The sequence below is a fragment of the Narcine bancroftii genome, chromosome 3 (assembly GCF_036971445.1).
Source record: "Narcine bancroftii isolate sNarBan1 chromosome 3, sNarBan1.hap1, whole genome shotgun sequence".
NCBI lineage: Eukaryota > Metazoa > Chordata > Chondrichthyes > Torpediniformes > Narcinidae > Narcine > Narcine bancroftii.
In genome coordinates this window covers 311,454,266-311,481,339 of record NC_091471.1, presented here as the reverse complement: position 1 = coordinate 311,481,339, position 27,074 = coordinate 311,454,266, and the positions used below count along the sequence as shown (strand labels likewise).

Sequence of the window (27,074 nt, the reverse complement as noted above, 5' to 3'; positions counted from 1 at the left end):
TCTCTAATGTTGCAATTTCTTTCTCTAAGTCCTGAATTTCTGCTATATATTGTTTCTTCACTTTTGCTGTGTAAGTAATAGTTTGACCTCGTAAATATCTTTTTTAAAGTATCTCATAACATAAACTTACTTTGAACTGATCCCTTATTCGTTTCTAAAAAAACCTAATCTGATCTCTTACAAGCGTAATAATTTCAGGTTTTTTTTTAACAACATTTCATTAAATCACCAACAATAACAAGTTTCCACCATCTCAGCGATACTACGTGAAATTAACAATAATGAGTGATCTGACAGAATCCTACTCTTATACTCAGCCTGTCTGATTCGACCCTGCAAATGGGCTGATACCAAAAAAAAACTATTCTTGAAACCGAATCATGACGTGCAGAATAAAAGGAAAAATCCTTTTCGGTTGGATTCCTCCGTTCCCATATTTCCACTAAATTTAAATCCCCCATCAACTCAGTTATTCTTTTCGCCATTTTGTTTTTTTTTCACAATTTTTTCGAGATTTAATCAACAATGGATCCAAACAACAATTAAAATCTTCTCCAACCATAATATTCTCATTGATTGATTCAAATATAAAAATGCATCAGGAACAAAGTGAACATCATCTTCATTCAGTCCGTAAGAATTCATCCATGTCCAAGCCTCTGAAAATAGTTTCCAATTAACCTTCAAAACCCTCTCTACATGAGCAGAAAAAGATTCTAAAAAGGCACCTTTTTATGTATCTCCCGATAGTTTTTACCTGGCCCACCAGGAGTCACTGTTTTCACTTTTGTACATGGTTTTTCATTGTTTGAGACGATTTTATAATTTGCAATGTTTTCCTGGGAATTTTAACAGCTCTTGGCTAATATTGTGAACTCCGAGTTGCGCACATATTGAAATATGAAAATAAAGTATCTATTTTGAGGAACAGAAGGAAAGGACACTGCTGGTGACACATCTCGGAGAGCAAAGGTGCAGGAAGGGGGAACATTGCAGAGTGCGTCGAAAGAACCAAACACTTGTTGATCCAAACCAAGACTTTTATTAACTAAAAGACTGGAGCATATCATAAGTGGGTCGACCAGTCCAGAATGACCTGGTCTGGCTAGGAGAAATCCTTTAAGACCTGCCAGTAGGTGTGGCTACACTCTCAGCCAATCACAGTCATCCTACACTACACTCTGGACAGATACACATTGGTGTTAGAATCTGTACTATCAGGGGGAACGACCAGAAGGCATTTGCTGATTTATGTGGCTTTCTGCAGGTGTGCAGAAATGCTGGGAAACAATTCTGGGGGCCATCTCTTTTTCTTCACCCGTTACAGAGCAGCAGGTAGCTGGGAGAAAACAGCAAGGCTGCAGAGAGACAGATACATTAGGAGAATGGAAAAAGAAGAGGCCAATGAATTACAAAGTAGGAAAATGTCTGGTCATGAACTTTGGGAGAAGGAATAAAAGGGCAGATTATTATTGGATAGGGTGAACATTCAAAATTCTGGGGGAGATGGACCTTGGCATCGCCGTGCAGGATGCCCCATAGGTTAACTTCCATGTTGGTGGTCAATCAGCTGATTGGAATGTTGGTATTCATATCGCAAATAATAGGATATAAGAGCAGGGATGTGATGTTGAGGCTTAAGAAGGCACTGGCGAGGCAGCACCTGCAGTAGCGGAGAGAGTTTGGGGCTCCTTATTGAAGAAAGGATGTGCTGGCATTGCAGAAGATTCACAAGAATGATTCCTGGAATGAAGGGATTAATATATGAGGAAGGTTTGATGGATCTTGGACTATACTCCTTGGTGTTCAGAAGAATGATGAATGGTAGGGGTCCTAAGAAGCACTTCGAATGTTGAGAAGCCTGGATACAGTAGATGTGGTAAAATTATCTCCCATGTTGGAGGAGTCAAGGACGAGAGAGCACAACTTCAGGGTTGAAGGATTCCCACTAAAAACAGAGGTGCAGAGGGATTTCTTGACACACAGACTGCAGAACCTCTTGAATTTTTTAACTGGTGGCTGCAGTGATCAAATCATTGGGTGCATTTAATGCACTTCAACTCTGTCTGCTGCAAGAGGGTGGATCTCCCAGTGGCCACCCATTTCAATGCCCTATCCCATTCCCTTGCTTACATGGCTGTCCGTGGACTCAAGCACATTTAGATTCTGATGAAAACAATTCATTAAATCAGTAAAAGTTCAACCACAGCAACTGCTGGAATATAAGTTATACAAAACTGCTGGAATATAAGTTATACAAAACTGCTGGAAAAAGCAGGTCAGGAAGCAGAGCCCGGATTTTCAGTGTCCATAGGAGATCAAGATATATTCCCAACATTTCTGTCCTGAGCCCTTCTTCAAGGAATGAGCCAGATACAGGAACTCTTAGAAAAGGCACTTTCAGGTGGCCAAATGCCCCACTTGTAAAGCCGCATATAATGGCAATATGGGCTGCCGGAAGGCCACCTGAATGCGCAGGATGCGCCTGCCAAATGAACTTGGTAACCCTCCTCCGAGAGGTATAATCGGCACAACACAGAAATGCTGTGGTGCCGGGTGGAGGTGTTTGTTGTGTTTACCATTTTTGTTTTTGTTCTGCGGTGTTCAAGTGTGGAGTGTATTTGCAATGTGATTTGTCCGTTCCATGGTTTACATCTAGTTTAAACATAATGTGAAATGTTTACATTGCTATATCGAACTCAGATATTTATGAAGCAATAAGATTTCTCAAAAAATGTTTTTTATTACATTTTTGACAAGCACACAAGTCTCATTTATATGCAACCATTACTTCACGAGAACACATAACATGCCAGGCAGTAGGCTCATGTTGTCGCATTGGGTGGGGAGGGTGGAGGGGGGAACAAGTTGTGGAGATTAGGAGCTAGGTGGCAGGGTCATACCCTTACAGGATGGACAAAATGGCAGAATGGATGGCCTGGTGCCCATGGGCTTGCTGATTGCGACAATCTGTGCTAATGGGTGCAGGACCATCTGCTTCAACCAACGTCCACTCTGACAGAAAGGCTTCCTTGTTAATCTCACATATATTGTGCAGGACACAGCGAGCAAACACAACACCTGGGACTAAGGTGGTAGAGATATCCAGACGGTTGGACAGGCACCACCGGCAGCCATTTAGACGGCAATATGCATGTTCCACCACTATCCTTGCAGAATTAAGGGCCTTGTTAAATCTTTGCTGATCCAGATCCAGTCCTTGGTGCTGTGTGAACCCCTTCATCAGCCAATTTCGTAGTGGATATGCCAGATGACCCACAAGATGCGCTGGAACCTCCACTCCATTAACATCCTTGGACACCTGCAGGCACAACAATGGAGAATGTTGTTAATTCATACACATGACCGTTGACACAATAAGCATACATAAGATTGACACATGGAGCTTTGTAGGGTGAACACTCACGTCAGGTGGGAAGTGGTATCCGCCCTGGTCCTCTTCCTTTCTATACAGAGGAGAGTTGGCAAGCACTCAGGCATCATGGGTACTGCCCGGTCAACAAACACATCTGAGAAGCTGTAACGTGAATGGAAAGCACAGTGAAGTTATAGACATTGAGATGTGATGTGATAAAGACCAATAAAAGCTTAGCTCACCAGAATCTGTTGTCGACCACCGCTTGCAGAACCATTGAATGCCAGCCTTTGCGATTGTAGTAGGCTGCAGCATGCAAGCTGGGGGCAATAATGGGAATATGTGATCCATCAATGGCACCAGCACACATTGGGTATCCCCTTTGCACCAAGCTGTCATTGGTCTCCTGGAGACGTGTTCCAATGGGCAGGGGCATGAGACGTTTACCGAGGAACTTCGTCAAGGCGGCCGTCACCTCCTGCACCACCATGCACACGGTGCTGATGCCTATTCCAAAGATGGGACTGATGGATCGATACTCACAAGGGGTGGCATACCAGCGCAGAGCCACAGCTAATCGAAATCCCGGCTCCCTGGTTGCTGCGCCTGGTCTATGCGGCTTCAGGTGAGGTTCTTAGAGTTCCAGCATGAAGTGAAAGGTGCCATGCGACATACGAAAGTGTTTCCTCCATTCAGCAACATCAAATTTGGTGTGGTCATTTCTCCAGAACTCAGCGCTCTGGGATCAGTTCAACCTCCAGAGAGACCCGTGTGTCACTGACAAGCAGCATTCACCTTCGTCTGTGAACAATGGTGGGCGAAACCTCTGGGCAGAAACAATTTCAAGCTGGCACTGGAAGGTGTTGTTAAGGTTACTGAACGCTTACTGTAGCTTTTGACAATTCACATCTGATAGGTAATAGACTCAATCAGCTGTGTTTGGGCGGGAAACCAAATATGAATGGGCTGCCTTTTGGCAGCACATTGACTCGATCGGTAGTCAGTTAGCGCTATTGTGTTAAAAATATTAAGGAAGACATCACAGATTTTGGAGGTTGGGACCCTGTTGGGAAGAATTGATCATTGATCCCTGTCTGGAAGATTTGCTGGCCTAAAGACTTGTATTTTCATCGGAATTTATAGCTATCCTATAAACACAAACTTCTCCATGTCCGCCACAAGAGCGGGGATCTCCCAGTGGCCACCTGCTTCAATTCCCCATCCCATTCTCTTGCTGACAGCCTGTTCATGGTCTTGTCGTGGCTGAAAAAGGTGGTGCTACTGAAATGAAGCACCTCCACACAGCATGAAGTGAACCAATAACTGCCTTTATATGAACCTCTCGTGCTGCTTTTAGGGGACGACCTCATTCCTCTCTGGGGTGCGCTGGTCTAGGGGAGTGATGTCAGTGCGTTGCGGAGTTGCTGCAACCAGGATGTGGCGACATCTCCCAGGCAACATGTGTCACCAAACGCATGCTTCTCGTGAGAAGGGAAGGGGGGCCTATGCCATCTTGTACCAACTGACTGGGATAGCGATTCGGCCCACCTGACCACATGGTCGCTCGGCCTGCTATGAAAAACCTCATCCCTATCACATCCAATTAACACCTTTTGTTGGGCTGGATTTGTCCCCTAACCAGAATTCTGAGCCTTTCTGAGATTTCCTGCTTCTGGGTTATTCTGTTTATTCCTTGAAGAAGGGCTCAGGCCTGAATGCTGGAAAGAATAGCTGAGTTCCTTCAGCATGTCGGTGTCTTTGTAACTATAATCACAGCGTCTGCAGACTTCTGTGTTTCACTCATCTTTATTTGTAATACAAAGAACTGATGTTGGCAGTGGTGGTGGGGAGAGAGTGGGGGGTGGGGAACCATCTGATGGCATCCTCATTAGTACCTGGACCTACCACTTTGTGTCAGCCTATCCCAACAACTGGGAGCTACAACCCTGCGACAGTTCCCATAGAATTAGAGGACTAACAGTAGATCTGTGTGGAAAGAACAACCTTAGCTGCTTCTTGCCCTTTCGTGTAAGACTTTATTCGTAATAAATGATCGACCACAAAAAACCCTGTTCCAAGTCTCTTTCAGCCCTTAGTATCATGTCCATACATTCCCATCATTGAACATTTTACATGCGCTCTCTGTTTGCACTCGGATGGTGAGTGGGAGCAGTTCCTTTGGTGCTTCAACCTTCTCCCGACCCCTGCACAGAAGCTGTTCTTCATCCTGCTGATGCTGGTTCTGATCCTCCTTTCTCTTCCTTGATGGGAGCAGCTGAGAGATGCTGTGGGCATGGTCAAAGGGCTTCTCCAGGATTTGGCATGGCCTCTTCAGACAAGGATCCTGCTAGATCACACTGATGGGGAAGAGGGAGACTCCAGTGATCCTCTCTGTTGCTCTGAAGGTCCTGTGGATTGACTCCAATCCATTTCTCTGCAAGGACCCTCTCATCCAGTTTAGTTTGTACTTGTGTGGTGTTTCAAGGTCCCTCGGCCTGACGGAGATTGCCGATTCTATCGCATCTGCTGATTCCAAACGACCTTAGTTCCTCCGTCCTGTCGGGTCAGTCCGATTTAATGTTTCTCATCTTTTGTTTGATTTTTTAAGATTGTGTAGTGGATGTGTGTGGGGTATAAGTGCATGGGTGCTTGTGGGTGGGTATATGTGTGAGCGTGTGTAAGAAGGGGTGTGAGGGACAGTGTGTGTGTGTGTGTGTGTGTGTGTGTGTGTGTGTGTGTGTGTGTGTGTGTGTGTGTGTGTGTGTGTGTGTGTGTGTGTGAGGGAGTGGGAGTGTCTGTTGGCATTTGGATGTGTGTGGTAGTGTGTGTGTGCGTGCATGTATGTGGGGGTTTTATTTACAGTGAAAAAGTATATACAGAATATTTACAATATATACAGAATATATACAGAAGAGTGAACAAATATATACAAATATATCAACGATCAAATATATACAGAACATATGTACAAAGCACAACATCGACGTCAAATGAAAAGAACTCGACAAAATTATCTCACTTATCGAACACGTCCCTGATATAAAAGCACATCTACCAATTTGCCCCGAAATAGTTGGGGTTGTGTGTGGGATTTGGGATGTGTGTGTGGAGTTGTGTGGAATTGGGTGTGTGTTTGTGGACTGCATGTTCGGGTATTGGGGTGTTGGATGGAACGTGTGAGTGGATGTGTGTGGTGTGTGTGGGTGAGATTGTGCGGTGGATGTGTGTGGGTTATATATGCATGGTTGCTTGTGGGTGGGAATGTGTGTGTAAGAAGGGGTGTGGGGGAGGGTGTGTGTGTGAGGGTGTGTGTGCAGATATGTGGGGCTTTTGTTTACAGTGAAAAAGTATATACAGAATATATACAATATATACAGAATATATACAGAACAGTGAACAAATATATACAAATATATCAACGATCAAATATATACAGAACATTTGCACAAAGCACAACATCGACGTCAAATGGAAGGAACTCGACAAAATTAACTCACTTATGGAACACGTCCCTGATAGAAAAGCACATCTTCCAATTTGCCCCAAAATCATTGGGATGTGTGTCTGGAGTTTTGTGGGATTGGGGTGTGTGTTTTGGGTCTGCATGTGGGGTTATGGAGGGAATGGGTGAGGGGTTGTGTGTGGGGTGTGTGGGTAGGATTGTGTGGTGGATATGTGTGGAGTGTATGTGCTTGGGTCCTTTTGGGTAGGTATGTGTGTGGGCGTGTGTAAGAAGGGGTGTGAGGGAGGTTGTGTGTATGTATGTGTGCGTGTGGGAGGGTGTGGGAGTGGGTATGTGTGCGTGTGTGCATTTCCTTCTTTCCATTTTCCATAAGTGAACAAATATATACAGAACATTTGCACAAAGCACAACAGCGACGTCAAATGGAAGGAACTCGACAAAATTAACTCACTTATGGAACACGTCCCTGATAGAAAAGCACATCTTCCAATTTGCCCCAAAATCATTGGGATGTGTGTCTGGAGTTTTGTGGGATTGGGGTGTGTGTTTGGGGTCTGCATGTGGGGTTATGGAGGGAATGGGTGAGGGGTTGTGTGTGGGGTGTGTGGGTAGGATTGTGTGGTGGATATGTGTGGAGTGTATGTGCTTGGGTCCTTTTGGGTTGGTATGTGTGTGGGCGTGTGTAAGAAGGGGTGTGAGGGAGGTTGTGTGTATGTATGTGTGCGTGTGGGAGGGTGTGGGAGTGGGTATGTGTGCGTTTGTGCATTTCCTTCTTTCCATTTTCCATAAGTGAACAAATATATGCAGACATTTGTACAAAGCACAACATCGACGTCAAATGGAAGGAACTCGACAAAATTATCTCACTGAAAGAACATGTCGCTGATATAAAAGAACATCTTCCAATTTGCCCCGAAATAATTGGGGGGACCTATCCTGAACGATTTTCAGAACCTTTCATTCTAAAACCTGACTTCCAGACCCATATTATATTCGTCTAGGAACAAAATCTACTTTTAATACAAGAATCTGGTTCGGAGACGGGATTAAGGGGAGAGGGAGAAAAGAGATTCTATTGGAGTGTGGATGTGTGTGTGTGGGGTCACTGTGGGAGTTGTCTGAGTGTGTGGATTGAGTGTGTGGGAAGTGGATGTGAGAGGTTTGTGTGGGGTGAGTGTTTGGTCAGTGTGGGGATGTGGGGTGTGTGTGTAAGTGGGAGTGTGCGTGGGAAGTGTGTGTAAGTATGTGGGTGTGTGGGGTGTGTGTGGGAATTGTGTGTGGTCTGTGTGTTGTGTGGAGTCAGTGTGGAAGGTGTCTGAGTGTGTGGGAAATGTGTTTGTGGGTGTGTGTGAGAGGTGAGTGTGGGGTGTGTGTAAGTGGGAGTGTGTGGGTTGTATGTGACGATGAGTGTAGGGGGATGTGTGGGGGTGTCTGAGTCTGTGGATGGGGGGTGAGAGTGTGTGGGATGGGTGGATGGGGGTGTGGAGGGGTGTGTGTTGTGGGGTATGTGTGTGGGAGTGTGTATGAGGGGTATGTGTGTGGGTTATGTGTGGTGTGTGTTTGTGAGGGATGTGTGGTTGTGGGGGGTGGGTGTGTGTATAGTGTGTTAATGTGGTGTGTGTGTGTGTGAGGGATGGGTGGGGGAGGGGTGTGTGAGAAGTGTGTGTAGATGTGTGTTTGTGAGAATATGTGTAGGGGGCAGTGTGGGGGTGTCTGAGTGTGTGGATGTGTGGGTGGGGGGGTGAGAGTGTGTGGGATGGGTGGAGAGATGGTGTGGAGGGGTGTGTGTTGTGGGGCATGTGTGAGGGTGTGTGTATGAGGGGTGTGGGTGTGGGTTATGTGTGGTGTGTGTGAGGGGTGTGTGTGTGGTTGTGAGGGGTGTGAGTTTGTGGGGGATGGGTGTATGGGGAGTGTGTGAAGGGTGTGTGTGTGGTTGTGAGGGGTGTGAGTTTGTGGGGGATGGGTGTATGGGGAGTGTGTGAGGGGTGTGGGTTTGGGGTGTGTGTGGGGTTGTGTATGTGTGAGTGGGTGTGTGTGGCAGGCTGAGTGTGTGTGTCAGTGTCTGTGTGGGGCACCAACGTATATAGGACATGGCAAGCATTGCATGCGCCCCCACCCCGCTTGTCAGCGCTGCTTCCATCCCCATACTTGTCAATGACGACGTCATCTTGCACCCCTTGACACATCAGTGATGGCACCAACCTCCCTCCCTCCATCAGCGATGGCACCACCCCCCTCCTTCCATCAGCGATGGCACCAACCTCCCTCCCTCCATCAGCGATGGCACCAACCTCCCTCCCTCCATCAGCGATGGCACCAACCTCCCTCCCTCCATCAGCGATGGCACCAACCTCCCTCCCTCCATCAGCGATGGCACCACCCCCCCTCCCTCCATCAGCGATGGCACCAACCTCCCTCCCTCCATCAGCGATGGCACCACCCCCTCCCTCCATCAGCGATGGCACCAATCCCCCTCCCTCCATCAGCGACGGCACCAACCCCCCTCCCTCCATCAGCGAAGGCACCACCCCCCTCCCTCCATCAGCGACGGCACCAACCCCCCTCCCTCCATCAGCGACGGCACCACCCCCCTCCCTCCATCAACGATGGCACCAATGCCCTCACCCACACCTCCCCATGGGTCAGCGACGGCACCAATGCCCTCACTTCCACCATGGGCGCTATTTTGGGGTTTGTGTGTGTGGGGAATTTGGGTAAGTCTCTGATGTTTGGGGATGTGAGTATGGTGTGTATGTGTGGTGGGTTAGTGTGTGTGGTGGGTTTGTGTGTGGGGTGGATTTGAGTGTGGGGGTTGTTTGTGTTTGTGTGGTGTTTTTGTGTGTGAGTTTGTGTGTGTTAGGGGTTTTGTGCTTGTGTGGTGTTTATGAGTGGGGTTTGTGTGTGTGTGGGATTTGAATATAGAAGGTGTGTGTGTGGGTATGTGAAGTGTGGCTTGTGTGGGGTTTGCATATGGAGGGTTGGTGTGTGTGTGTGTGTGTGTGATATATACGTGGAGGGAATGTGTGTGTGTGTGAGCGCATGAGTGTGGGGGAAATATGTGTGGGGTGGTGTGGGTGGGTGGATTTGCGGGTTTGTGTATGTGTGAGAGTTGTATGAGGGAGTGTGTGTGTGGGTGTATTTATGGGGTGTGTGTGTGTGTGTAGGGGTATGTGGTTCGGGATGTGTGTGTAGGTCCATGTGAGTGGGAGTGCATGTGTGAGGGACTTGTGTGGGAAGGTGTTTGTGCAGGGTCGCATTAGCGCGTGTGCATGGTGGGATTTGTCTGGCAATGTTTGTGTCAAGGGTGTGAAGGGTGTGTGTGCGGAGAAATAAGTGTGGCAGTGCATGCGAGAGAGGGAGTGTGTAGGGGGCATGAGTGGGAATGGGTTTGTGTGTGGGTTGTGTGTGCAGGGGTGTGAGTGTAGGGGTTGCAAGTGTGGAGGGTGCGAGTGTGTGGATGTGAGTGCAGGGGTGTGAATGCGGTGGTGAATATGGAGGGGCGTCCATGTGCTGGGTGTGTATGTGGGGTATGTGTTTGGGGGATGGGTGGAGGTCTATGAATGGGTGTGTGTGTGATTTGTGTTGGGTGTGTGTGGGACGGGTATGTTATTGTATTTGTGGGGAAGTCTGTAGGGTTATGATTGTGTGGGGTGTGTATGTGGGGAGTGAGTGGGGGATGTCCATTGGGGCCATATTTTTTGGGGCAGATGTGTGGGGTTGTGTGCATGCGGGATGTGTGTGTGGTAAGTATTTTGGAGTGGCTGTGTGTGCATGTATTTGTGGGAGTGTATGAATGTTAAGGTATGTTCTAAGGTATGTGTGGTGGTGCATATTTGGGGATGGGAAGTATGTATGTGGATATGGGGTGTGGGTGGGTGTGTGTGTGGGGTGACTGTGTGTGTGAGGATGTGTGTAGGGGTATGTGTGTGGGAGGTTTATCTGTGTAGGGGTTGTATTGTGTGAGTGTGTGTGTATGTGTGTGTGTAGCTGGGTGTTGATTTTGTGTTGGTTGTGTGTGGGAGGTGGTCAAGTGTGAAGGTGTGTGTGTGTTTGGGGGTGTATGTGAGAGGTAAATGGGGTGTGTTTGGGTGTGTGTGTGAGAGGTATATGGGGTGTGGGTGGGTGTGTGTGGGGGGGACTGAGTGTGAGAGGATGTGTGTACGGGTATGTGTGTGGGAGGTTTATCTGTCTAGGGGTTGTATCGGGTGAGTGTGAGTGTGCGTTTATGTGTGGGATGTGTGGCTGGGAGTTGATTTTGTGAGTTGTGTGTGGGAGGTGGCCATGTGTGAAGGTGTGTGTGAGGGGTGTATGTGGGCGGTGTTTCTGGGTTGTGCGTCGGGGTATATGTGTAGGTGTGGTGTGTGGGAAGGGGACTGTGGGTGCATTGGGTGTTTGTGGAGTGAGGGTGTGGAAGGTGTGTATGAATGTCGGAGGGTGTCAGAGGTTGTGTGTGGGGGAGTATGTGTATGGGGGATATGTGTGTGTGTGTGTGTGTGCGCGCAGAGTGTATGTGTGGGAGTTTGTGAGCGTGAGGGTGTGTTCCTGGGATGTGTATGTGTGTGTGGGGTGTGCATGTGGGAGGTGTGTGATTGTGGGGGGTGTGAGTCGGGCCTTGTATGTGTGGAGTGTGTGTCTGGAGCGTGTGTGTTGGGGGTTGTGTGTAGGGTGTGTGTGTGGGAGGTGTGTGATTGTTGGGGTATGTGTCTGGGGTATGTGTCTCGAGTGTGTTGCAGTTTTTTCGGGGGGGGGTTTAAGTGTTTTTTGTTGTTGTTTGAGGATTTTTGTTTAAGTTAATTGTGAAAGATTGGGTGCCATTGTGTAAGTTGTAATAAGTAATTTAAGTTTTACAATTGTTAATGTTAAGGGTTTAAATCACCCAATAAAAAGGCAATGTGTGATAGATTATATTAAGAAGCTAAAAGTAGGGATCGTGGCAAGATAGCGTAGAGTCTAGACATGTAATCTCGACCTCTCTGGCCAGATTTTTAAATACCTGTTTTTTAACCCTTTGTTTTCAAGTTTAAACTTTTTAAATTTTAGTTTAAAGTATCAAGGAATTATTTTGGCCACTAATGGTAAAAAGATTAAACCTCAAGTTCATAAGAATATACATTTTCAAAGTGCTGAGGATCTGGGGCCTAGACGACCTGAAACAGCCCTTGGCTCAATTTCTTCATTGCCTAGACCCCAAAGATTTCCTGTGGGGGGTGAAAAAAAATCTATTGCTACCAAATGAAGGATGGCACTGGAATTACCCATTCCCCGGAAGAAGGTGCGTGTTCCCAAGAAGTAGAAAGCCTTTTGATTTCAATGGAGGGAGCACACAGGAAAATGTCTCCATTGTTGGAAATGCATCAGGTCGACGTCGATTCAATCCAGTTAAAGAAGTTTTATGGCATAAAGGTTATAAGTCTACTTTTCGTTACCCTGCAGTGTTGAAGGTGTTTTACGGAGTCTATCAATTTTGGTTTTTTGAAACTGATTGTGAAGCAATGATTTTTGCTGACTCATGGCCAGATATAAGAGGACAAAGACATAGTCCAGCATTATCTCCTAAAGAAAACTTTGGTAGCTCTGGAAAAGGAAGAAATGGCAAAAATGGGAAAAAAACAGGAATGGAAAGAGTCTAACTTCTGAAATGGGATTTTCAAGATTGGAGTCTTTTGGGTTAAAATAATTTTCTTATTCTATTTTTTCTTTTGTTCTTATAATATTTTGATGTTACTGACTGTTTGGCTGGGCAAGGAGAGATTTGGACTTTCTTTACTAGTCATCAGCCACTGGTGGGTGACCCACACCCAATTTTTGTTTAGGGGATTACTACCTTCTGGTAGTTTTTTTGGGGGGGGATTTTCTTTTTTTTTCCTTTTTCTTTATTTTTTAATTTTTTTTATTTTTAATTTTTTTTTAGTTTTTAATTTGTGATTTTTTTTATTGGAGGGCCTATATACATTAATTTGAGTTTTTATATAAAGATATTATTGGTATTTAGTAATAATAGTAGATATGTCAAAGTTGAGGTTTGCTACTTTTAATGTTCGAGGATTAAATAGTTAGATGAAACGTAAGAGGGTCTTGGCGTATATTAAGAAAATGAAAATTGATATTGCTTTTTTACAAGAAACACATTTGAATGTGAAGGAAAGCGTGAAATTAAAAAGGGACAGGGTTGGGCATGTATATTCTTCTTCATTTAATTCTAAGGCTAAAGATGTAGCTATTTTGATACGTAAAAATGTATCTTTTGAATTACAATCAATGGAGAAAAAGGCAGAAAAAATAAAAATTTAAAGAAGCTAAAAGTAGATATTGTATTTTTGCAAAGGACTCATTTGACAGAAAAAGAACATTTGAAGTTGAAGAGAGATTGGTCAGGACATGTCATTTTGTCTTCATTAAACTCTAAAACTAGAGGCGTGGTGATATTAGTTAATAAAAAAAAAACTTTTTGCTGTGGATTTTTTTTTGCTAATGTTGGAAGAGTACTGATTGTTAACTGGAAGATTTTTTTCTGAAAGTTGGACTTTAATGTATGTTTATGCACCAAATGAAGATGATCAGACATTTATTTCAGGGACATTTTTAAATACGAATCAGGCATATGGGAATGTTTTAGTCGGAGTAGATTTTAACTGTTGTTTGGATCCCTTGTTGGACAAATCTCCAAAAATTGTTGAAAAAACTAAAATGGCAAAAAGACTGTTTAAGATGATGGAGGATTTAAATTTAGTGGAAATTTGGAGGAAATTAAATCCAACTGAGAAAGATTATTCACTTTATTCAGCTCGGCATAATTCTTTCTCTAGAATAAATGTATTTTTGATTTCTGTGCATTTACAAGGTAGATTTAATTTTGCAGAATATAAAAGTAGGTTATTCTCATATCCTTCATTAAATGTTTAGGGACTGAATTAACTGAGACAGCTTATCGATGGAGGTTTAATGAAAAGTTATTGAGTAGATGAGAGATCAAATTATTTTTTATTTACAAATGAAAGAAAATTCAGTTCAAAGTAAATTTATTTTGTGGGATGCTTTAAAAGCATATTTGAGGGGACAAATTATTAGCTATACAACTAAGAGAGAAAAAAACTATTTATTCGTAAGTTTAAATTTGGAAAAGGAAATCGAAGGCTTGGAGAAAAAAATTTAAAAAAATTATACAGAGGATGAAAGGATAAATTTATCTAAAGTGAAATTACGTTATAATTTACAAATGTATAAATATGAGAAAATGATTTTGCAGTCTAAACAATGTTATTATCAATTGGGAGAAAGAGTGCATATGGTTTGGCATGGCAATGTAAAACTGAGCAAGTATCAAGGACAATTAATGCTATTAGGAAGAATGGAGAAATTACATAAATGAATACTGATGAATTTTTAAAATTTAATTAAAATTTATATATGTCAGAGGGTTATCAAAAAATGGATCAAATTGATTTATTTTTATCTAGTTTAAATTTGCCAGTGTTGAATGAATTTGAGGTAAAGAATTTAGATATTTTATTTACTGAATTAGAATTGAGAGAAGCTTTGCAATCGATGCCTGATGGGAAATCTCCTGGAGAGGATGGATTTAAGGTGGTGTTTTATAAAAAATTTAATGATTTATTATTTCCATTATATAAAAATGTTTTGAAACAAGCAACTAAAATGGATGTATTTCCAGAATCTTTCTCAAAAGCATTGAGAAAGATATGGTATTGCATCAAATTCATTACAGTTATACCTAAAAAAAGAAAGGAACTCTTTAAAAGTGTCACCTTACAGACCGATATCATTATTAAATGTTGATTATAGATTGGTGTCAAAAGTTTCAGATAATAGGTTAGTGAATTATTTGCCAAATTTTTTTACGTAACAATCAGGTAGGGTTTGTCAAAGACAATATAGTTAAATTGTCATCAGATAATATAGTTAAATTGATTTCATTAATTAATGCTAAAAACAACAAGATAATCAACCAACGGATATATCTTTGGATGCTGAGAAGGCATTTGATCGAGTTGAGTGGAAGTTTTTGTTTAAAGTATTGGAAAAATTTAATTTTGTTCCATTTTTTAGGGGTTGGGTTAGGGCTTTATATGCATAACTTACGACAAGGGTAATAACGAATGGTGAGATTTCAAAATCTTTTAATTTATCTTGTTCTACAAGACAGGGTTTTCCTCTTTCACCTGCTTTACTTGCTTTGGTGACAGAACCTTTACCTCAGGCTGTTTGACATGATTTTGGTGTTAGAGGACTTAAAGTGAGAGAAAATGAAAATAAAATTAGCTTATTTACACATGATGTTTTTGTATATTTAACTAATCCAAAAACTTCACTAAAATTATCACAGGACTTGTTGAATAAGTATGGTAAATTATCGGGATATGAGATTAATTGGGAAAAGAGTGAGGTTTTACCAATAGCAGAAGAAGATTTTATGGATTGTAGACAAATTATTAAATTTAGATGGTCAAATAAAATTAAATATTTAGGAGTAGTTGTAAATAAAAATGATCATGAATTATTTATTTTGCATTATGTACCTTTATTAAATAAGGTTAAAATTGATTTAGATAAGTGGAAAGATTTACCACTGACCTTAATAGGAAGAGTGAATTGCATAAAGATGAACATTTATGCTCGAGTACAATACTTTTTTCAATCTATTCCTTGCATAGTTGGGTTATTCTTATGGAAAGGTAAATTATCGAGGGTTTCTTACCAAAAATGGACTTGGCATTATAAATTGGGTGGTTTGCAATTACATTGTTTTTATAATTATTATGAGGTGGCACCGATGAAGTTTATTAATTGGTTATTTGATAATGAACAATCTTCTAGGTGGGCAAAGATAAAGATGGCTCAGATTTTGGAAAATAATATTAATCATTTTATTTATAAATGGAATCCTTTATTGTTATAAGAATTTAAATTATCCGTTTTTCGACATACAATGAATATTTGGTAAAATCGCAATTTAATTCTTGATTCTATCGGAATAGTTTCGAAAAGATCACCATTATATCAGAATAAATTAATTCCCTTTTCATGATAGAATCCTTACTTAAAAGATTGGGAAATTAAAGGATTAGTGAATGTAATAGATTGTTTTGAAGCAGGGAGGTTTTGTTCATTTAAAAGGTTGGAGGAAAGATATGGTATTGCATCAAATTCTTTGTTTATTACCAACTTTGAGATTACTTAAAGAAGAATTATGGGAAGGAAATAAATTTACCAGGTCAAAAGAAATTTGAATTATTAATTGCAGATAAACGTGAAAAAGGCTTTATTTCTGATATGTATAGGTTGTTGCAGGAGAAAATGGAAAAAGACAAATGGGAAAGAATTAAATATTATTTTGACATGGGAGGAATGGTCAAAACTGTGTGTTGACGGTGTTACCAAGTTAATTAATGTGAGGTATACTATGGTCAATTAGAATTTTTTGCATCATTTATATTCAACCCCTGAGAAATTGAAGAGATATGGATTCAGTTTAACAGATTTCTGTTTTAGATGTAGAGAGCAGAAAGTTACTTTTGTACATTCAGTTTGGTCGTGAAAGAAAATTAAGCATTTTTGGGAGGAAATTATAAAATTTTTGAGGGATTTGTTTCAAAGGGATATTTAATGGATCCAAAAATATGTTTGTTGGGTTATGTTAATGTTCCATTTGTTGATTCAAAATGCCTAAACCATATTTGGCTTTGTTAAGATTTGGGTTAGCAGTAGCGAGAAAATGTATAGCTGTCACATGGAAGAATATAAACTTGCAAAGATGGCATAACGGATTGCACTCTTGTCTATATTTAGAAAAATTAACATATAATGTAAGTAATTACTCTTTTTTATTTATATGTGTTGTTTATATTTGAAACACATGGCTATAGAAATTAAATCAATGTTGTAATGTTGGCAGACCAATCAGGGAATATTTGATACATTTCTCTAAGGTTTTGGGGGAGGAGAGGTTGTTTTTTTTTTCTTTATTTTGGTTATTTTTTTCTTTTTTTGGTTTTTATTGTATTAGTAAGGGGGAGTGGATGTAGTTTACAGTTATTTTATGTGTATTTGATTTTCTTTATGTAATTTGAGAATATTAAATAAAATCTTTCAAAGAATCGAGTGTGTATGTGTGTGTGTGGGGGTGTGGTAGGAACTGCCGCTGATCCCCGAGTCCTCCCCACTGCCGCCGCTGATCCCCGACCCCTCCCCACTGCTGCCTGACACATCGATTCCTCCAGACGCTCGAGATTCCAGCCGGCTTCTCTGAGCCGACAGGGTGTCACGGTTGATGTAGTGGTTAGGGCAATGGCTTTACATGGCCAGTGGTCAGGACTGGACCTCAGTTTGAATACTGCGCTGTCTGTCAGAAAGTTCTCCTCCTCGTTGCTATCAAGTGGCTTCTGTGTTCAATCTTGCCTTTGAAAGTTCTTCTGCATTCAGGACAGGTTGTTCCAGATGGCAGATCAGGCTTGGGTTGCTACGGCCTCTCCTCTCATCTTCTTCTATTTCTGCACATCTGCTGGCTTCGAAGGTTGCTGTTCCCTCTCAGATGATGGTTTGCCAGACCTTTCTGTCCATGGTTCATCCACCCTTTGACAGGTCTTGTTTTTCATCCTGCAGGGTGTCTAGCCACCCTCCTCACCAGGCAAGCCTGGTGGGGGAGCCGGTTTAGTCGCCGACCACTCGACCATGCGACAGGTAGTACTGGGTTACATGGTACCAGTAGCACTCAGGCGAGTGACCTGACACGGATCCTTGTTTACTCTTCACTTCATGCAAAAAGGCTCCCAAGTACTCATGTTGACCATGACTGTGGCCAATATGCCTTTGTTGAAGAGCCTCAGGATCCGTACTTCCATTTCAGTTCATCTAATACTAGAAGGGGTGTCCTATAGTTGTTTCCTTGATGCAGAGTTAAAGGCTTTGGTGTGGGTGATGAATGACGTGTACAAAGGTTGGATCTGTTCACTACATTTTTTTTGGAGTTATCGAATTTTTAGGTGTTGGCAGAAATCTTGCTTGAACTTTGTTGAGATCCTCCAGGACTGGATGTAGAAATACCTGAACATGTTGATTGTGTTTCCAAGTGTGGCTGCCTTATTGACTGTTGGTCCTGCTACCAGCTCGACTTCCACCACAAGTTGTTGTCCTCCCTTCTGCGCTTCACGAATCTACAAGCAACGGAAACAAAAGTCATTCAAGGGAAGAGATGAACAGAGTTGAGGAAGATCACGCGAAGATGACCAATGGTCTTCAGCTCAAAATCATCTTCACTTTTTCGTAAAGATTCAGAGACAATAGAAACCCTTTAATCCCCTATCCCTCTATCCCTCCCCATTCGTCGACAACTCTTCCTCCCTCTCACTCCCTCTCCTTCCCCTCTACCTCTCACTCTCTACGAATATCCCTCCCATCCTCAAAAACTCTCCTTTCCTCTCCCTCTCCTCCTCTTCCCCTCACCCTCTCCGAAAATCCCTATCCCTTCCTCAACAACTCTCCCTCCCTCTCCCTTTCCCCCTCCTTCCCCTCCCTCTCCTTCCCCTCTCCCTCTCCTTCTCTGCCTCACCCTCACCCTATTATTCCCCCTTCCTCGAAAACTCTCCCTCACTCTCCTTTCCTCTCCCTCTCCTTTCCCTCTCCTCCTCTTCCCCTCACCCTCAGCCTATATCGCTCCCCCTTCCTCACCAACTCTCCCTCTCTTCTTTCCTCTCCCTCTCCATCTCTTATCGCTCTCCTTCTCCTCTTACCCTCACACTCTTCCCTATATCCTTCCCCATTCCTCGACAAGTCTCCCTCCCTCTCCATCTCCTTCCTCTCTCCCTCTCTTTGTTCTCACCCTCCCACTATCCCTCCCCTTCCTCGACAACTCTCCCTCCCTCTCCCATTCCTTCCACTCTCCATCTTCTTCTCCTCCCCCACTCTCTCCCTATATCCCTCCCCCTTCCGCGATAACTCTCCCTCCCTCCCTCTCCTTCCCTTCCCCTCACAATCTCCCTATAACCCTCTGCCTTCCTTGACAACTATCCCTCATCCTCTTTCCCTTCTCCTTCTCCTTCTCCTCCTCCTCACCCTCTCCCTATATTCCTTACCCTTCCTCGACAACTCTCCCTCCCTCTCCTTTCCTCTCCCTCTCCTCCTCTTCCCCTCACCCTCTCCCAAAATCCTTATCCCTTCCTCAACAACTCTCCCTCCCTCTCCCTTTCCCCCTCCTTTCCCTCCCTCTCCTTCCCCTCTCCCTCTCCTTCTCCACCTCACCCTCACCCCATTACTCCCCCTTCCTCGAAAACTCTCCCTCACTCTCCTTTCCTCTCCCTCTCCTTTCCCTCTCCTCCTCTTCCCCTCACCCTCAGCCTATATCGCTCCCCCTTCCTCACCAACTCTCCCTCTCTCCTTTCCTCTCCCTCTCCATCTCTTATCGCTCTCCTTCTCCTCTTACCCTCACACTCTTCCCTATATCCTTCCCCATTCCTCGACAAGTCTCCCTCCCTCTCCATCTCCTTCCTCTCTCCCTCTCTTTCTTCTCACCCTCCCACTATCCCTCCCCTTCCTCGACAACTCTCCCTCCCTCTCCCATTCCTTCCACTCTCCATCTTCTTCTCCTCCCCCACTCTCTCCCTATAACCCTCCCCCTTCCTCGATAACTCTCCCTCCCTCCCTCTCCTTCCCTTCCCCTCACAATCTCCCTATAACCCTCTGCCTTCCTTGACAACTATCCCTCATCCTCTTTCCCTTCTCCTTCTCCTTCTCCTCACCCTCTCCCTAAATTCCTTACCCTTCCTCGACAACTCTCCTTCCCTCTCCTTTCCTCTCCCTCTCCTCCTCTTCCCCTCACCCTCTCCCAAAATCCTTATCCCTTCCTCGACAACTCTCCCTCCCTCTTCTTTCCTCTTCCTCTCCTTCCCCTATCCATCTACTTCTCCTCTTCCCCACACCCACTCCCCCAATCCCTTCCCTTCTTTGACAACTCTCCCTCTCTCTCCCTCTCCTCTTCCCCTCTAACCCACCCCCTTCTTCGACAACTCTACCTCCCACTCCGTTCTTCTCTCTCTCCTTCCCCTCTCTTATGCCCCTCACCCTCTCCCTATATTCCTCCCCCTTCCTTTACAACTCTCCCTCCCTATCCTTTTCTCTCCCTCTCCTTCTTCACTTCCTCTCCTTCTCCTCAAACTCTCCCTGTATCCTTCCCCCCTTCCTCAACATTTCTTCCTCTCTCTCCTTCCCCTTTCCCTCTCCTCCTCTTCCACTCACCCTCTCTCCCTCTATCCCACCACCTTCCTTGACAACTCTCCCTCCCTCTCCTTCCCCACTCTCTCTCTTTTTCCTCTTCCCTTCACCCTCTCACTATATCCCTCCCCCTTCCTCGACAACACTCCCTCCCTCTCTTTTCCTCTCCATCTCCTTCCCCTCTCCCTGCTCTTCCCCTCTCCCTCCCCTGAGTGAGGTGCTGGATTTGGGAGGGGTGAGGTCAAATGCAAGGGAAAGTCTACAATATATCCTTTCTAGCATTGATGGAGAGAAGGATTTTGAGCTGAACGCTCTCTGCTCCCTGAAAGAGACAACATGGTGGAGAGGATGGTAAAGAAACATCCAGCCTGCTGGATTTCATGATTTGGGGCACTGAGTTTAAAAGTTGGTGAGTCAAGTTACAGCTGTATAAAATTTTGGTTCGCCGCATTTGGAATATTACGTAGTGTTCTGGTCCCTGAATTCACGGAAGGATGTCGAAGATCTTGTAGACCTCTATCACGTCTCCTCTAATCCTTCTACACTCCAGCTCTGCGAACCTTGCCTCATGAGAATTGTTTCCCAATCCAGGCAGCATCCTGGTAAATCTCCTCTGTCCCCTCTCCTTCCTATAATGAGGTGACCAGAACTGAACATAATATTCTAAGTGAGTCATACCAAAGATTTATAGATTTGTAACATGACCACTCTACTCCTGAATTCAAACCCCCTATGAAGGAATCTCAGCACACCATAATCCTTGTTCACTCTCCTATCAAACTGTGCGGCAACCTTGAGAAATGTGTAGATTTGCAACCCAAGGTTCCTCTGTTCATCCACACTCTTAAGTAACCGACCATTAACTCTGGACTCAGCCTTCTGGTTTGTCCTTCCAAAATGCATCAACTCTCACTTATCTGGATTGAAATCCATCTACCACTTTTCTGCCTAACTCTGCATCCCACCTTCATCATTTTGTAACCTTTAACAGCCTTCATCTCCATCCACAACTCCTCCAAACCAACCTCCGTGACATCCGCAAACTTACTGACCTATCCATCCGCCTCTTCATCCAGGTGACATGAAAATCACAAAGAGCAGGGTTCGCAGAACAGATCCCTGCGGCACCAACCTCCAGGCAGAATACTTTCTTTCCACTACGACTCTCTGCTTTCTTCCGACATGACAGCTTTTATTTCATGCAGGTAATTTTTCGCTCATCCCATGACTCAGGACTTTCTGAAGGAGTCTCCTGTGACTGACCTTGTCAGATGCCTTGCTAAAATCCTCGTAGACCACATCTATCACCCTACCCTCATTAATTTCTTTTGTAACCTCCTCCAAAGACTGAGTTAGATTTGTGAGGCCAAAGCTTGCCTTCACAAAGACATGCTGACTATCCTTGAGTAGAGTGTATTTCTCCAGATCTTCATAGATCCCATCCTTAAGAATCCCTTCCATTAGTTTACTCACCAATAATGTAAGACTAACCCTAATTCCCAAGATTCTCCCTATTACCTTTTTTAAACAAGGGGACTCCATTTACCATTCTCCAATCCACCCGAGTCAAACTGCCGTCTATCACTCTCCTTTCCCACGTGAGTGGTGCTGCTGTCTCACCCCCCCCCCCCCCACACATCTGGGTCACGCTGCTGCCTCTCCAACCCACCCCCCCACCCCTTCACCAAGGGTCGATATCGAACACTTTGGAGACCCCTAATATGTAATTTAAAGTAACTTAATGTCACTTTATTTGATTCAGCAGAGAGTGAGGCAGGGAGGCAAGGTTAGGGGGGCTTTACTAAAGCTCAGCCTGGAGTGGTAGTTAATCCGCCACAGTTGACATGGTGTTGCAGTCGTGCTCCAATCTTCAAATATGCCTGGATGTAGCAGGCATGGATAATTGCCGTTGATTTGCCACAACCCATTTTTTATACACTTGTGGATGCATGAAACTATGCACCAGCTTTGATCTTTTTCAAACTTCGAACATGCGAGGCAGGAGCTTCAATTGTAAGAACCCATTTACTTGTTTCAGATGGTGAAGAGAATCAACATCCACGTCATTCTGTGCATTTCTAAATGGCACATTGGGGAAGTAGTGAAATCAAATTGCATGAGTGGATGCAATTGGTTTGGATGAGACCTTAAACCACATCCTATATGGTTTTTAAAGAACATACAAGATTCTATCGTACAATAAATTCTGTTCTTTACCCGGCCTCGGGCCTAGTCGGTTCGAGCAGCGAGTCGGAGGAGACGGAGACCAGAGTTTGGGCAGTGTTCGGAGGAGGAGCGAGTTGAGAGTGACAGGTTTAATTGGTCAAGGCCAATAAAAGGAGGAAAAGGCAAAGGAGAAGCCAGAGAGGAGTGGCCCAATGAGAGAGTGGCCTGGTGAAAGAGTGGGGCTTCGAGGCTTTGGCTCGAGAGGCTTCACCGTATAGGGGCTGAGGTCGAGTATCTAGATTAAGGTAAGACTATATTTTTTTGTTATTTTCTCTTTCTAAGGTGAGGGGGAGAGAGAAGGGTTGAGTGTGAGAGCAGTTTGCTCTTTTCAGTGTCAGATGTGAAAGGTCCTGGAGTCTTCGACCTCCTGGACATCCACGATTGCACTAGGTGTACTGAGCTGCAGTGTCTCAGGGACCGTGTTAGGGAATTGGAGCTGCAGCTCAATGACCTCGACCTGGTCATTGAGAGTGAGGCCGTCATAGATAGGAGCTATAGCCAGGTGGTCTCAACAGGGCCACAGGAGGAGGATCAGTGGATTACATTTAGGAGAGGGAAAAGGGAAGAGACAGATACAGGAGGGGGCCCCTGTGACTGAAGCACTCAACAAATTGTACTCCTCCTTGAGGAGCATTCAGGCTGGGGAAGGAATCAATGGCTGTATCTCTGGCATAAGGTCGGCCTCTGTTGCCCAAAAGGGTAGGGAAAGGAAGAGGAGGGTAATAGTTATAGGGGATTCGATGGTCAGGAGGACAAATTGGGGATTCTGTGGATACGAATAAGGAAACAGATTGGTAGTTTGTCTCCCTGGTGCCAGGGTCTGGGATGTAACTTCTTGTGTCATTTCAGAACAAGTTGGATAGCTGCATGGATGTGAGGGGATTGGAGGGATACGGACAGGGAGCGGGTAAGTGGGGCTAGAGGAGCTCACTTAAATCGGTGTGGACTCGAGGGGCCGAGAAGTCCTGTATCCGGACTGTAATTGTCCCAGCCAAGATTTATCTTGCAATCAACATCATTAGGTCATTCCTGCATTGCTATTAGGGACCAGTTATGTGTGCAAAATAGCAATGTTTCTCAACGAGGTCAACGACCCTGCTTCATCAATCCAGAAATAAAACATTTCCAAAATCGCAGTGGTGAGAAGTGCCAGGTAAAAGTAAACCTTCGAGATCTTCCACTTGGACATTTGTCCGTTCCAACGTCCTCTTCTGCTCTGATGTTTCCTCACGCAAACGCTGGAATCTCTGTTCGATGGTAGCTAAAATGAACACAAGGTTCTGTTACACATACATTTAAAAGTTTCTTCAAAGGTTTACCACAAGGTTCCGGTGTTTTCATCCCAACAAACACATTTTTTGTTTTCGAGAAAGGAGAACTGTGGGTTTAGTAATATTTAAAGCAATGCAGGACAGAAGATGACGAGCAAAAAGTAGGGGCAAAAATGTGAGCAAGGAATCAAAAAAGTTTGGAGGGAATCAGCGTGAAATAGCAGACGAGTGAAATGAGGAACAGTGAAAAGGAAGGGACATTTGCAAAAGGAAATGGAGAGAGAAAGAGAGGGACAGTTGTGCAACTCTTTGTTGAAAACATGTTGAATTCAAGGCCTTTTACTCATCGAGAGGAGCAGGTGAAGTGGGGGGGAGCTGGGGCCAGGGAGGAGCAGGAACAACAATCAAAGCTGAATAGAGAAGACTCTGAGAGCAGCTGCAACTGTTCTCACCAGAACTGTATCCCGCCCTTCGGGTGCTCAGATGCATGGATCTTCAGTGCCCTCCCAGCACAGCACGAGAAATCCCCTCTCATTGGGGGTCTTTGAGCCATCACAGCCCTAAACACTTCCTTGGCTGCATGTTTGCCAGATGTTCCTACTTGGTAAATGGCCGCTGCTTAACCTTCTACCATTTCTACATACCCTCTATTTCTATTAATAACTGATCAACAAGTCAAACACACTCTTCAGAAAATATAGAATTTCTGAGATTTAGGAAAGAAAACAAAAATGTATAAAAATAAATGAGCTGATAGAGCATCTGGAAAAAAGAAAAGCAACATTAACATTTCGATGGAGCTCGTGACTTCACTGCCTTGCTGGCATATTTTAACATTTGTTTCCTATTTCCAGTCTTGTTTCTATGATTGGAAGTTGTCTGGTTTCCAATCATTCAATCTCCTCTTCAATTGATGAGCCACGGACAAGTATGCATGACTGGAGCCTGGCTGCTTTATTAAATAATCGCAGAGCATCACTTTCAACGAATTCACTGCAAGAATTCCCATTTGCCGCCATTTTCATTACCAATGCTCCAAGTATGGTTCTTAATTCAGTACCTTCAATGCAACAATTTTATAAGACCCAACACTTCTAAGATGCACCACTCGAGCAGAAATTTCATTCAATAAACACACATTTTGCAATACTATTGTGATTCTGGCCTACGAGTCTGAATCACTGACCACAATTCACTGGAGAAAGTTCTATTGAACTTTCTTAAATACTGCATTTTATTCAAACATTTATTGAAGTGTGCACAGTTCTTTAGTTAATGGTCATTTTCAGAGCTGTTTATGAAATGATAGCCTATTTATGACGTGCTAGGTAAAGATGATTCAACATTTGAAATCCAATCAATTGCAAGAAATATTTTAGAATAGTTCAAAGAGGTTGGTGGGTCCCCACTGGTAATTTGCACATTTTGAAAATGTCTAATTTTCCAGCTGGAAGCATCACTTGTATTTGTTTAGAGAACCATTTTTTGATCTAAGGAGCAAATGTTGAAATGGTACCTGTGGTCTTTCGAAGCTGGAGTACATTTGGAACAACGTCAATGCTCAAGGACAGCAGGCACTTTGCTGCCTCCTGTAACTTTTCGACACCATCTTCATGTTCAGAAATTTCTCCCTGAAGGACCTGTGATTTCAAAATGACACAATGACTCATTCACAATAAAATTAATATTTCTTTCTGTATATCTTAGATTTGCCGATACTTTGGTTAATTTCGATATTGTCTTTGGGTCAAGGAGATAAACAGCCTGTGAAGACGATTCTATAAATTATCATAAATACCAACAACTCTCTGGCCTGCTTTGGGGTGAGGAGGCAAACATTTTCAAGGACCCAATAACCACAGGATATTGGAATTTTCTCAAACAACCAGATCAAACTTTCTATTGATCATTACTCATTACTCATTAATACTTCGAGGTATTTAATACGCCTGATGTTTGAGCATTTTCTGATGCTGTTGAGCTCATCATCTTTATCTTGTCTACATCTCTTGACCGGCCCTGAAGTCCCCTTGCAAACCATCAAGGTCACAAGAAAATATTTAAAAATGTTCTGATGCTTAGATTTACATCAGCATTGATAAAATAATGCTGAAGAACTCATTTGGCTTTTCACCACTAATGGACATAGATTTGGCTGCAGAGGGTTATTCTGCATTATCGTTTTTCGGCCCGTCCGTCTACTTTTACTCCGGATGACCCCTCTCCTCAATCCATCATCCTTCAAAAGTAAATATGTGTTCTCCCTCAGCAATCTGACCCGTTTGCAACTGCTATTCCCACGAGCACTTAATGGACCACAGCTTTTCTCCATGACCATCAATCCCAGGCCATTTACTGCAATAAATGGTCCGACTTTTCTCTGACTGCATGAGCAGAAAAGCCCTCCACTTCAGAAAAGCAAAACTGGAACTAGTGATTTGTCTTTCTGATTCAAATTCCAATTCCTCAAACATCAACTCCAGTCAACATGATGCCATTAGTTTAGTTAATGATGGAGAAGGATAGGTCTGGGACTCGGGTTGAGGTTCTAAATTGCAGAAAGGCCAATTTTGAGGAAATGAGAAAGGATTGAGAAGGTGTTGACCTGGAAAAGTATGTGCGGGGTCAGTGGAAGACCTACAAAGGTGAAATTTGGAAAGTACAGACTTTGCATGTTCCTGTCAAGATTAACAGGCTTAGGAATCATTTGGAAGTAGAGAGGTGTGCAGCAGGTATAGACATCACAGAGCAAATGAGGTGCTTGAAGAGTATAGAAAATGCAAGAAAAAACCTCAGTGAAGTTATCCTCAATGAAGATAGCAAGGCTATCTGGTTGATAATGCGGCAAATTGGATCAGCAAGTTTGCAGGTGACACTAGGATAGGAGGTGTTGTGGACAGCAAAGAAGATTTTCAAAGCTTGCAGAGGGATCTGGACCTGTTGGAAACATGGGCTGAAAAATGGAAGATAGAATTTAATGCAGATGAGTGTGAGGTGTTGCATTTTGAAGGACAAGCCAAGAAAGGACATACATGGTAACCAGTAGGGCAGTGAGGAGTACGATAGAACAGAGGGATCTGGGAATACAGATACCTCATTCTCTGAAAATGGTGTCACATGTGGATAGGGTTGAAAAGAGAACTTTTTGCACATTGACCTTGATAAATCAAAGTATAAAGTATAATTGACATTGGTGAGACCCAATTTGGATTATTGTGTGCAGTTTTGATCACCTAACTGCAGGAAGGATGGCAATTGTGCAGAGATTGACTTGGATGTAGCCTGGACTTCAGGAGTAGAGTTGTAGGAAAAGGTTAAACAGGTTATGATTTTATTCCCTGGAGTGTAGAATGAGGGAAGATTTGAGAGAGATATTTAAAACGATATGGAGGACAGAGTAAATATAGGTAGGCTTGTTCCACTGAGAGCAGGTGAAATACAAACCAGAGGACATAGGATAAGGGTGAAGGGGATAAATGTAGGGGGAAGGTGAGGGAGAACGTCTTCACACAGA

At 43.7% G+C, this 27,074-nt stretch overlaps 1 protein-coding gene and 1 long non-coding RNA gene across 2 annotated transcripts in view; both read right to left on the bottom strand.

The window, feature by feature from the left end:
• Nucleotides 1-2,723: 2,723 nt before the first annotated feature.
• On the bottom strand, nucleotides 2,724-9,055 carry LOC138759062 (uncharacterized). The gene is made up of 2 exons (XR_011354625.1): nucleotides 3,428-9,055; nucleotides 2,724-3,322 (listed from the first exon to the last, which is right to left on the bottom strand). It is a non-coding gene; the product is annotated as an uncharacterized lncRNA (long non-coding RNA).
• Nucleotides 9,056-9,905: 850 nt separating this feature from the next.
• Nucleotides 9,906-27,074, bottom strand: part of LOC138759061 (microtubule-actin cross-linking factor 1-like) — a 34,978-nt gene continuing 17,809 nt past the window's right edge. The window contains exons 6-8 of the mRNA XM_069928922.1: nucleotides 25,077-25,200; nucleotides 23,455-23,550; nucleotides 9,906-18,010 (exon numbers count right to left, since the gene is read on the bottom strand). Coding sequence (XP_069785023.1) covers nucleotides 18,003-18,010; nucleotides 23,455-23,550; nucleotides 25,077-25,200 — 228 coding nt within the window. The 3' untranslated portion in view covers nucleotides 9,906-18,002. The remainder of the gene's footprint in view (nucleotides 18,011-23,454; nucleotides 23,551-25,076; nucleotides 25,201-27,074) is intronic.